The sequence below is a fragment of the Mytilus edulis genome, chromosome 9, assembly GCF_963676685.1.
Source record: "Mytilus edulis chromosome 9, xbMytEdul2.2, whole genome shotgun sequence".
Taxonomy (NCBI): Eukaryota; Metazoa; Mollusca; class Bivalvia; order Mytilida; family Mytilidae; genus Mytilus; species Mytilus edulis.
Window position 1 is genome coordinate 9,905,141 of NC_092352.1, and position 12,146 is coordinate 9,917,286.

At 30.7% G+C, this 12,146-nt stretch overlaps 1 protein-coding gene across 1 annotated transcript; it reads right to left on the reverse strand.

The window, feature by feature from the left end:
- Positions 1–607: 607 nt before the first annotated feature.
- LOC139489491 (zinc transporter ZIP11-like) lies at positions 608–10,896 on the reverse strand. The gene is made up of 10 exons (XM_071275933.1): positions 10,746–10,896; positions 10,034–10,072; positions 7,765–7,932; positions 7,127–7,229; positions 6,224–6,400; positions 4,943–5,012; positions 4,327–4,425; positions 3,444–3,602; positions 1,965–2,069; positions 608–702 (listed from the first exon to the last, which is right to left on the reverse strand). The coding sequence occupies exons 1-9, from the start codon at positions 10,851–10,853 to the stop codon at positions 1,991–1,993; spliced, it is 1,002 nt and encodes a 333-aa protein (XP_071132034.1). The 5' UTR covers positions 10,854–10,896; the 3' UTR covers positions 608–702; positions 1,965–1,990.
- Between the last annotated feature and the right edge of the window lie 1,250 nt (positions 10,897–12,146).

Genomic DNA, 12,146 nt, shown 5'->3' on the forward strand with positions numbered 1-12,146 from the left:
TTATGGTTCACTGGTCAATGTTTAGTGTTCTTGGTTAAGTCTGTTACTTAGAAACTATGAGCAATAGGTCAACTATTATATGTAGTGTATTGAATGATTGTAAGGTGTACATGTATTTCTTATTTGGTTCATGACCTCATTTTCTTGAATCTTGAAGTTTATGTTGTAGTAAAGCTTTCTCTTTAGTAATATCAATGGTTAGTAAAGAAGGCAAGACATTTCAGTGTGTACACTCTTGTTGAGTCTAGCCATTTGTTCTCATGTTGTGCTGTTACACAAGATTAGGGGAGGGTTGAGAGCTCAAACATTGTTTAACCCTGTTACATTCTTTATGTGCCTGTCCCAAGTCAGATTAACAGATATTAACCATTTAATACACACATTCTTAACACAAAACAAATTGATTAGTCTCATCATGTAGATGAATAACATCAGTATAAACTAAAGCTTTGAGGCTACAGAATTTTGATGTAATAATTATCAGATGGCTTTGCATGCTTCCAAGGGGTCACTAAATTGGAAGGTAGGTAATTGATAAAAAATATCCAACACTTATAACTTGGTACAGGTGCCAAACTCTTAATAAACATGTAAATCATGTAAAATATAAATATTAATATTTTTATTGAGCATAAAATATAAAGTCCTATATCATTATATGAATGGAGTCCATCACAGATCTTCAATGATGTAGCTAAAATTCTGAAAAGAAAGAAGAATGATTAAAAGTTAAACTAGAAAATAATAATTTATAGATTTGTTTGTTATCACAAAGTATTTATATCAACTTCATATTCTGAAATAAACATTTAACACTATGTACATATTAAGGTAAAGTGTATACATAAAAGGGCAGTAATCTCTGCAAGTATTACTGCTACATACAATCATATTCTCCATTTCATAAAGTTGCAAATCAACAAAATCTAATAAATGTATCATAATTTTTCTTATAAAATTTTCCAAAACTGACAAATCACATAAACTTTAAACTTTGACAGCTGTAAAAATTTGCAAAAAAAAAAGATGTGAGGTTAATGTACAATAAGACAACAACCTATGATGAAAAGAAGTTCTTATATCAATTCAATCTGACAAATATAAACCCCTTCATCACTGGTCATTGTTTCTTTCTTAGTCCAGCAAGTAATTACAAGTAGAATGTAGATCATTAGAATTCTCTGTTAAATTTCATTCACAACAGGTCACGGTCCACAGCAATTGAAAGCAAGACATGTTTGTTATATGAAAACTATAGTGAAAGTTGTGGTAGTTGAAACTTGGAAGTTGGTTATAGATATGTCTCTATTGACACAATTGAAGTTGAGTATAGATATGTCTCTATTGACACAATTGAAGTTGGGTATAGATATGTCTCTATTGACACAATTGAAGTTGGGTATAGATATGTCTCTATTGACACAATTGAAGTTGGGTATAGATATGTCTCTATTGACACAATTGAAGTTGGGTATAGATATGTCTCTATTGACACAATTGAAGTTGGGTATAGATATGTCTCTATTGACACAATTGAAGTTAGGTATAGATATGTCTCTATTGACACAATTGAAGTTAGGTATAGATATGTCTCTATTGACACAATTGAAGTTGGGTATAGATATGTCTCTATTGACACAATTGAAGTTAGGTATAGATATGTCTCTATTGACACAATTGAAGTTGGGTATAGATATGTCTCTATTGACACAATTCGACAAAGAGTTACTTCCCTTTTTCACCATGGCACAAATTCAATCATAAATCCCCAAAACTGTTGGACTTTAGAAAAAGTTGTTTTCTGAACAATTTTAATTTTCAACTATCTATATATCTGTTTTATGGCAAATTTATAAATTCATATTCATCAAAAATTAATCAAATTTATGTTTATGACATGTTATTCCTATGTATTTTAATCAGGTAAATCAATGAGCCATCAATACTTTACCCTTTGAACTTACCTAATAATTGTCCTATGATTACTAAGTTATCCTAAACCAACATCTAATGACATCATAACAACAAAACCTACAACTGCACCCCATGATGCTACTTTTCCATTTCCACTGAAAGTAAATAAAATTCAACATTTATAATTTAATTTAAAATTTACTTTAACAGCTATAGGTTATATATATTTGGTCTCATTTTAATGGTACAATTTTCATGGATTGTGGGGAAAAGTTTCGTGGACACTTGATTTCTTAACATTCTTAATTCTTAATTCACGTTTTCCAATAACCATAAGGAACAATTTTCAATTAACCATGGGAGATAATTCACCATAGTTGCTATCACATTTAACCAACGGATAAAATTTACTATGGTAAAATCATGAAATAATTTAGAATTAACCATTAGAGATAACTCATCATAACTGTTTTGACATTTAACCATTGGTTGAAAAGTATGATTTATCATGTTAACAATCCTGAAATAATTTATAATTAACCATGGGAGATAATTTACCATAACTGTTTTGACATTTAACCATTGCAGAACATTTACCACGTGAATAATTCTGAAATAAGTTACACGGGAGATAATTCACCATGATTATTTTGACATTTAAACATTGGATTAAAATTATCATGTTTTAAAACAATCATAAAATAATTTACAATTAATCATGGGAGATAATTCATCATAATTTGTTTTGAAATTTAATCATTAGAGAACATTTACCATGTTAACAATCATGTTATAATTTACTCTAAACGATGGGAGATAATTCACCATCATGATTGATATGACATTTAACCATTGGATAACATTTACCATGTTATTACAGTAGTTATGAAATAATTTATTCTAAACCATGGGAGATAACTCACAAGGATTGTTTTGAAATTTAGCCATTTGAGAACACTTACCATGTTAACAATCATGTTTTAATTTACAATCAACCTTGGGAAATAATTCACCATCATGATTGTTATGACATTTAACCATTGAATAACATTTATCTGGAGAACATTTACCCTGTTAATAATTATGAAGTAATTTACACCTAACAAAGGGAGATATATTTTGTCATTTAACCATTGGATTAAAAGTTATTCATGTAAACAATCATGAAATAATTTCACCTACCCATGGGAGATAGATATTTCACTAGCAATATGAAGACATTTAACCTTTGGAAAATATTGATCATGTTAATAATCAAGAAATAATTTACTCTCAACATCGGAGATAGTTCACCAGGACCATTTTGATATTTAAATATTTAAAGAAATGTTCTATGTTAAAGATCATGATAAAATTTTACACTCAACCATAGAAAAGCACCCAGCATGATGAAAGTTCATAACTGCATGTATTCAAAATATCAATGAGGTGACTTATTTGAACACTTAACTATAGGAATGTTCATCCCAAGGCTTGTTATGTATGAAAACTTATAAGATAAAATTTCTGACAACAAAAAATAAACTGACCATGTCTGCGCTTCTGGGATTATATCATCTACAACCACATATATCATTGCACCAGCAGCAAAAGCTAAAGCATATGGTAATAAAGGCTGTGCTATAACAACAGCTACAGCACCAAATAAACCAGCTATAGGTTCCACCATTCCACTTAGCTGACCATACCTGGAAAAATTTTAAAAATGTCACAAATTAAATTTTCTGTCATTTTTTATACAAAAGAGGCAGTTTAGAAATTTACCTCAATAAACTAAATTTAAGCCAACACAACATACCTGCAATAAGCCAGAGTTCCTGAAATGACTGTTACTTTTATTTGTTTAATGCAAATACTGGTCAATTAAACATAATAATGTGTCCTGGTAGGATGATATGTCTTTCTGCAGACTGTATCCTTGTAAAGAAGCATGTTAAAAATCTGGCCCAGCATGTGGCCTAGTAGAAAGCAGGCTTTATATTCATATTACATTTAACATGTTTTTGTCCTGAATATGAACCAAATTTTGTGGCATTCGTCAAACAGCCATTCATCAATATCATCTTAAAGTTGATAATGTTATTTTCTTTTCAGGAAACAATGTGCCTTTTATAAATAAACTCTCATTCAAATCACTTTTTCAAATTCCAGATGATAATAAATGCATGAGTTTAAGCCTTTCACATAAATTTCATTAAAATCTATAGAGAAATGCAAGCATGGCTGATCATGGCTACTGTCTTTTTATAATATGTGTTATTGTTTTTTTCTTTCTCATTGTATTCACCCAACACTTCTGTTCATACATATAATGTGGTAAAGATAAACAGACAGATGAACCCTATATTTTCCATATCCAGTGCACAGCACTGAGTTGCAAATCAAAATTTACAATATAATTATAATATTTACCAAAAACTTTTTAATGTTGACATACCAGCACCCCGTAAAGGTAAACTAACAGCTAATCCTTCAGGAAAATTCTGTATACCTATACCTACTGCTAAATTTCTACAGAAAAAAATTAATCAAGGTCATATCTGTTGATTTTATATGAATGTAATATGTGATACCTTCCAATTGAAAAATAGGAACAAATCCTCAAACAATTCCATAATAGCAGGTGCACAACAGTATAAGAAGTTGATGTCATAAAACATGTACCATTTTTTCCAGGCATGTTCACACATTTACCCTACATTACTATACCATAAACTTGTTTTGCACTTGGTGCAACACATAAAAAAATGTTTCATTTGTTATTTATTCCTGATCATTTATATAAGTATTTCCTTCTCTAAGCATTATTTTGATAAGATATATGTATTATATGTGGTTAAAACTGTGGAACACTGATTTCACTGAAGTTTAAACATGTGAATACGAGTTAATGAATCTTAAAATATGTGACTTGATATTAAATCTACTAATGAAAATTCAATTTTCATATATTTTCTCCAGTTTTGGTTAAATTTGCCTCCAACAACTCAATCCTTCCCTACCTTTTTTCACTTACTTTAAAACTTACCTTGCTTTTTCAAATGTTGCTGAAGGAGTTCTTCCCACTGCACCAAACCCAACACCAACTGCTAAACCCTCTGAAAAATTGAGTGATCATCTATAGGACTAATTTGGTGGGACCCTTAAGGTGGTACCTAACACTACAGGGAGATAACTCTGTAAAATCAACTAAACATTTGAATTACGTTGTGTTGTAAAGGAAATATTAAGCTTCTCAATGATCAAAATTGTTGTTTGTCAAACTGCTATATAACCAGTGTAATTTTTCTGACAAAACGGTTGGTTCAAAATTTTTGAAATTTTTATATACTTGTTAAAGGGTCAAAGTAAATACTTTGTCAAAATTTTATGAAAATTAAACGAGCCAAATTAATTATAGTGAAAGTGTTGGGTACCACCTTAAAGGTGAGTCAATACAGAAAATTGGCAACCTTAAGGATAGCAAGATTCTGTCTCAAAATAGTGATAGATAAACTCATTGTCAAGCAGAAAAAGTTAAAAACAAATGTTTCCCCAAGTTAATTTCTCTTTGTCATTAAGGATTTCAGACATCGAAGTAATCTTAAACTAATGCATTATATGAGTTCTCTATTGTATTAACTGAATATGTTTTGCTGTACTATTCTAAATGTACAAAATGCATGTGACTGTATTGCATGGTTAGGCAGGTAACAAGTCTTTTAAATAAGAATATTGAAATAAATATATATTCCGCTGTCATTCTGACATCTCTTGTAAATATTCTGATTTCATGAAGGACATTGCAGTACACTTTGAAGGCAATACATTTCAAACTTTAACAATTTCAGTGAAAAGGTAAACTAGTTTCCATCATATGAAATGTTCAATCATGATTCTAATGCAACATTGTTTGTAATGTTCATTTTGATTGGGTTTAAATGTATGATTTGACATTAGAATGGAACTGTATTGTTTTTTAAGCTCAGACGGCATCAACTGGTGATTTGATGGTTTCAAATACCTGTTTACTGGCTCCGCTAACGTGTTGCAAGTCAACTTAATTTGCAACCTTCAAATCACCAATTGATGCCGTCATCGCTTAAAATACAATACAGTTTTCTCCTAAATCGGTTGTTATAATGAAAGTTTTCAAACCTGGAATGTTATGTACAATAATAGCAATGATAAGTAGTAATACCTGGAATGATATGTACAATAATAGCAATGATAAGGAGTAATACCTGGAATGTTATGTACTGTAATAGCAATGATAAGTAGTAATACCTGGAATGTTATGTACTGTAACAGCAATGATAAGGAGTAATACCTGGAATGTTATGTACTGTAATAGCAATGATAAGTAGTAATATTCTTTTCCATCTTGTGTCTTGAGATGATAATGCTTCATTATTAACAACATTATTTTGGTCCTCTGTAGATATTAATCCTCCTTGTACTGGTTTCCTTCGTTGTGGACCTGTACTATATTCAGATCTAGAATAATCTGAAACAAAATTATCACATATGAAATATGTGAGAATATGAATTTACACATGATCATGTACAGTAAAACTTTTGTAAAAATAATTTAAAAAATAAACACTTTACTAATGGTAAATAAATTACACCATGTAATCAATGTCAAGAAAAGGTTATTTGACACTAAAAGTAGCCAAATGAAGACTTTAATGATTGACAATCAGACCCATTTCGACCAAAATAATTGAAATTGGGCATTTTTTTACAACTTCGTAGTTCACTCCATATTCATAGGTAATTATATAAAGCCCCATACTTTTTTTCAAAATTCTGTATAACAATAAATTCATTAATTTATTGTATAGATTATATGTGGCATAAGTTCAAATTTACTTCACGTGGAAGATAAATGTGTTCATTGCTTATACATTGTAATCGGTAATAAGTTCAGCAATGTGACTCAAAAGTATACAGAATTTATAAACTGTGTGAAGTGTGTCTATTCAAGTCAATACTCAGAATGAAACAACTTATATCTGGAAAACCCTGATAGGACCTTAGTTCAGGTACCTTTTGATCACATTGCATTTTACTGCTAAATTAATACTGAATATACGACTGTTCTTGTTTTATTGTTAATTGCTTTAATGCTTACTATATGAATTGCTTCAATGCTTACTATATGAATTGCTTTAATGCTTACTATATGAATTGCTTTAATGCTTACTATATGAATTGCTTTAATGCTTACTATATGACTGTTCTTGAGATACAAGATTTATCTGTACATCCTCATCTTTGTGCTGTTTATATTCAGATTCTAATGACATAATTATATTGTTACCACCACCTCCCTGAAAGACACAATGTACAATCAACTCAATAAATCTTCAAAATTAAAAATTCCACTAATATGTTACTGTTTACCTTAATTCATTTTTTTAAAAACAATTCAATATCAAAATAAAAAGATTTTGTATGATTGCCAATGAGACATTTCTCCACAAGAAACCAACTGGCATAGAAGTTAACCACTTTAAATCACCATACAGCCTTCAACAATGAGAAAGAAAAATATTATTTGTACCACATAGTCAGCTATAAAAGGCCCAAAATTGAAAAAAAAAAGACAATTCAAAACTTTTTCAGGTATTCTTTAAGATTTTAACATTAATCATTGTTTACCTTGATGCACTTTTATAAACCATTAAACATTTCCTCTGCCTTAGGTAAAAGTTTGAAGGGACTTTGCATCACATGTTAGCCTTTTGTTAGGTATGTGTGTGTAACTTCAACATGGCACATACATACAAGTTTAAAAAAATTTTAACTTACATACTGCTTATTTTTACTATTTAAACTCATTTCCCTTTGGTAGGAACTACTTACAATATATGGTATTAACACATCAGCACCATAAACAAAGACTGCTCCCAGAACAAAGCCTACAGCTACTGGTATAAATGCCCACTCTCCATTACTACCATATAACCCGGACAATTCTGCCATTTCTATTGCCGGAGCCAGTAAGGACCAATAAGAGGCTGCTGTCATCACCTATGTTTCAGTTCATGTATATAATGTAATTAATTCATATATTAAAATTGAGAATGGAAATGGGGAATGTGTCAAAGAGACAACAACCCGACCATAGAACAGACAACAGCAGAAGGTCACCAACAGGTCTACAATGCAGCGAGAAATTCACGCACGGTGAGGCGTCCTTGTTTTTAGTTGCAATTTGTAAAACAATGAATCGGTTAAAATCCATAAAAAATGTTCACCTTTTCTCCACTCACTACCATTTATGAAGGTTTTAAAATAGAGTAAGTTATATCAGTTTTAAAATAGAGTCAGTTATATCACACTTTAATGAGGCTTGCGGGTTTAAATAATTTTTTTTAAATTTAAAGGGGCACTAGCTACGATATATATAAAAAAAATAAAGTATGATTTTTTTTAGATCAATCATTAATCAAATTGGAATAATGAAATAATAATTTGCTTTTAGCAATCAATTTCCTTTAATTTTGTTGAAATAAACGATTAAACATAATTTTTGACTGATTCACTTGCAAGTGAAAACGTCATCATCATTCTAACCGGTATTCATGTGAACTTCAAGTTAACCCCTAGCTAGAGATTGACAACGCATGCATTGTACGTGTACTGGTTATTTAAAGAAAAAGAATGTCAACAATGAAAGTGAAACTACGGTAAATCATTTGATTACTAATTCGATGCACATAAAATCATTCTTATATGGTTAAAAACAATGAGAAACATCTATTTTTAATCTATAAAATAAAATCAAACAGACCTATAAAAATGCAATTGCACGTGTTGGTTTAATCTATTCGTATCTTTATTTTTGTTTACATCGCTTATATGGTCATCTGAGGTCAAATCGATAGTTAATTAGATGGCGTCTGGACTAAGATACACACGAAACGAACCTATATATTATCTACCCCATGCTCTGTAAACTGTTTATTTTATACTTTTGATAGTTTGGATAAATGTTTTACATTGTTATAAACCAAATATGAGAATTTGAGTCAAATTGGTTACAATGAATTTGACAGCTAGTGCCCCTTTAATATAGGATTTCGCTATATTTTTCTATAAATGAACTTTATCTTATACTTAATAGAAAATGAAATAAAAAGATGGGGTCACCGTTCATTTACGCTCACAATCTGCCTTCGAAAGAAAAATACATTTTTGTTAACGTCCCTTTTTTCTATTGAACTAATAGGAAAAATAGCAGTAATATCGAAATAAAAAAAGAACTAAATTACAGAAATCGCTAAAATTTTACAATTATTCAGTTTATGTACAGCTTATTCGAAAAAAAAAAAAATTCAATTTTAATGCCAAAAAATGGCACTTTTGCACCTAAGGGAGATAATTTGGAGCTTTTTCAATATCTACATTTTAAAGTCACCTGGGGCCAACACGAATTGATTTTTTGGAATGATTTTTGTACCATATGATAAGGTAACAACTGCTTAATGTAATAGATAAAATTTGAAATGAAAAATAAATGTTTAATTTTTTTCTGAAAATCTTATACCCGCGAGCCTCCTTAAGTGATTATTTATGTTTATAAAACACTTATACTTGCAACTTTGTACTTAGTTCTCTTTGACAGCATAATCATGATTACCACCATCTCAAATATTTTTAATTGATTAATTACAGACAATTTATCTTCACATACATGAGATTCCATTCTCAATTTCATTTTTACATATGCAGAGATCGACCATAGAAGGTGACTTCAATCAGAAATCCCTCAGGCTTGTGTTATTTTTTTAAGTAAAGCTGATAATTGGCAGTTCCTGCTGAGGGTTAGATGTTCTCTCTAAGTACTCAGACTTCCTTCACCAATAAAAGTTGGCTGCCAAGATATAGCCAAGCAATCAGGTGTCCAATATTTGGACTTTCATTGACTGACCAAAACAAGATTCAAAGAATAGTACTGAATGTTGTCATGCCAATCCATCAGACCTGAGATGAAGAAAAGCAATAAAAGCACTATTCCTTTATGTTTGCCTTTTAAGGTGTATGTACAATGTACATGTAGGTATATCGTGACTTTATACATTTTCCCCAAAGAGTGAACCATAATCGATTTAATGAGAATTTAACTTACCCCTGCTGCAAATCCTAAACTAGCATCCAAGACTTTTCTCTGTAAACAAAAGTATGAAAATATGTGATCTGACCATAAGTCAAAGATAAACTGACCTTATCATAAGGCTTTAATTATGGCAAAAAAATCCACTAAAACAACAAACATGACAAAAGACTAACAAGTCACAGAACACTTTAAAGAAAACCAAAAACCAAGCAACAGGATGTGATCTCAGGTGCTCCAAAAGGGTAAGAAGATCCTTGTCCAAATCAAAGAATAAAAAGTTTCCAATACACCATGTACACCTTATCGCTATTCCTGGCTGACCCGGCCACTTGAACTTTGGCGTCATACAACAATCACTTTTCCATTGTGGAGTCAGATAATTTGTTTAATGACCTCAAAATTTTACAGGAACATGTGTGACATCCATTAATGGCGGACAAATAGCGATAAGGTGTATGGCAATGGTAAATTATTGTATGCAATTATTGACAACAAAAAAATAATCATCTATCTTCTATGGACTTTAAATGTATGCTTTTCTGGTCAAAGAACTAAACTCTGTCTTCAAAAATATGACCTTCTGATAGAGTGACAAGAAAGTTATCGTTACAAAGAAACTTTTGATGTTATCTTTGGTTATAAATGATGTGGCAACACCTGTTGGTGTCATATTTAGTTTTGATGTCCGAGTTGTTTTACGAGATCAAAGTAGAAAAAAACTTACCTGTCTGCTGTTGAAAACAAAAACTAAAGCAGCCCCAAGAGCTGTTAATCCCCAAGTAAATAGGGTTCCGAGAAAAGTTTGAAAAATTGCATTTTGTCCAGCAATCATGTTTACATGTATATTACTTTTAAACCTCCTTTGCTTGAAGAGCTTTAAAATAAACTATCTAAATGCCAATAAAAAATTTATACTAACAGAACACATGGACGACCCACAATCATTTTTTCCACGTATTTCTGAATTCTATTAAGGCTATTAAGTATTTGATAGATATTGTTATTGTATCCTGTTTAGTTATGTTTTTCCTTACAAATAATACAATAAGTTTAAATTGCTGAAAGAGCCCTCCCCTTTCATAAAGCATTGAATACATCTTATCGCTATTTGGAAATCTGTCCCACTTGACCCTGGAATCTGTTCTGCTTGAACTTTTGATATCATACAACATGCACCTTCCACGATGACTAATGCTATATCTAATAACCATCCGATTATAAGAAAATAAAAAACGCACAGACGTGCAGTTGTACACATCCATGAGATAAATTTTCTATGTTAAATCAAGGACGTATATTATGTTAGTTATACGTCCTTGGTTAAATGTATAAATTCGATATATTTTTGTAGACAATACAAAAAGTTATGTATTTTTTTTAAAACATGCTTTTTTCGGACTGATAAGGTGAACAAATTAAAGTACATTAATCTGTAAAGACAATATTTTGGTGTACTCTAATTAACCTTTAACTATCTCCGCTATGACTAGGTTTATACGATGTGTGTATTCACAGTTCTGTGGCAATACTCGTGGAAGGCTGGTTAAATTTGCACTTCGGTAATCAACCAGGCCTCTAGGGTACACCTTGCCAGGTGTGACTGTCTATTCAGACCAGTGGATTATAAAACAAAAGGTAGCATTTAATACACACATTTAAAATACATATTTAAGTTTGTGACAAATAAAAATAGATCTCCGTGGAATTATTTAATTTATATTTGGTGTTATTATTTATTTGAATCCAAATTAGTCTATTTACTAAGAAATAAACAATTTTTTAGTTAAAGTTGGGAAATTAAATTCATGTGTCAGAATGAAATGATATACACCTCTTGTCCTTTATTTATGTCTCATAAAAAAGGGGAAATCAGATATAGCTTAACCAAAGAATTTTGATGGTCCTTATTAGGCAAAAAATGTACGAGAACACTTGAATTTAGACTTTTGAAAGCCATGTATTAATTATTAACTTACCTCCTATACATTTCCAGGAATATGATTGGTTAAAAGCGTCCGCGTGCAAACCGTGTATATTTGATATTAGGTTAGTACAGAGACATATATACACATGTGTATATATGTCTCTGGTTAGTAGGGAGGCGGGGCTTATCTCATACACGGTT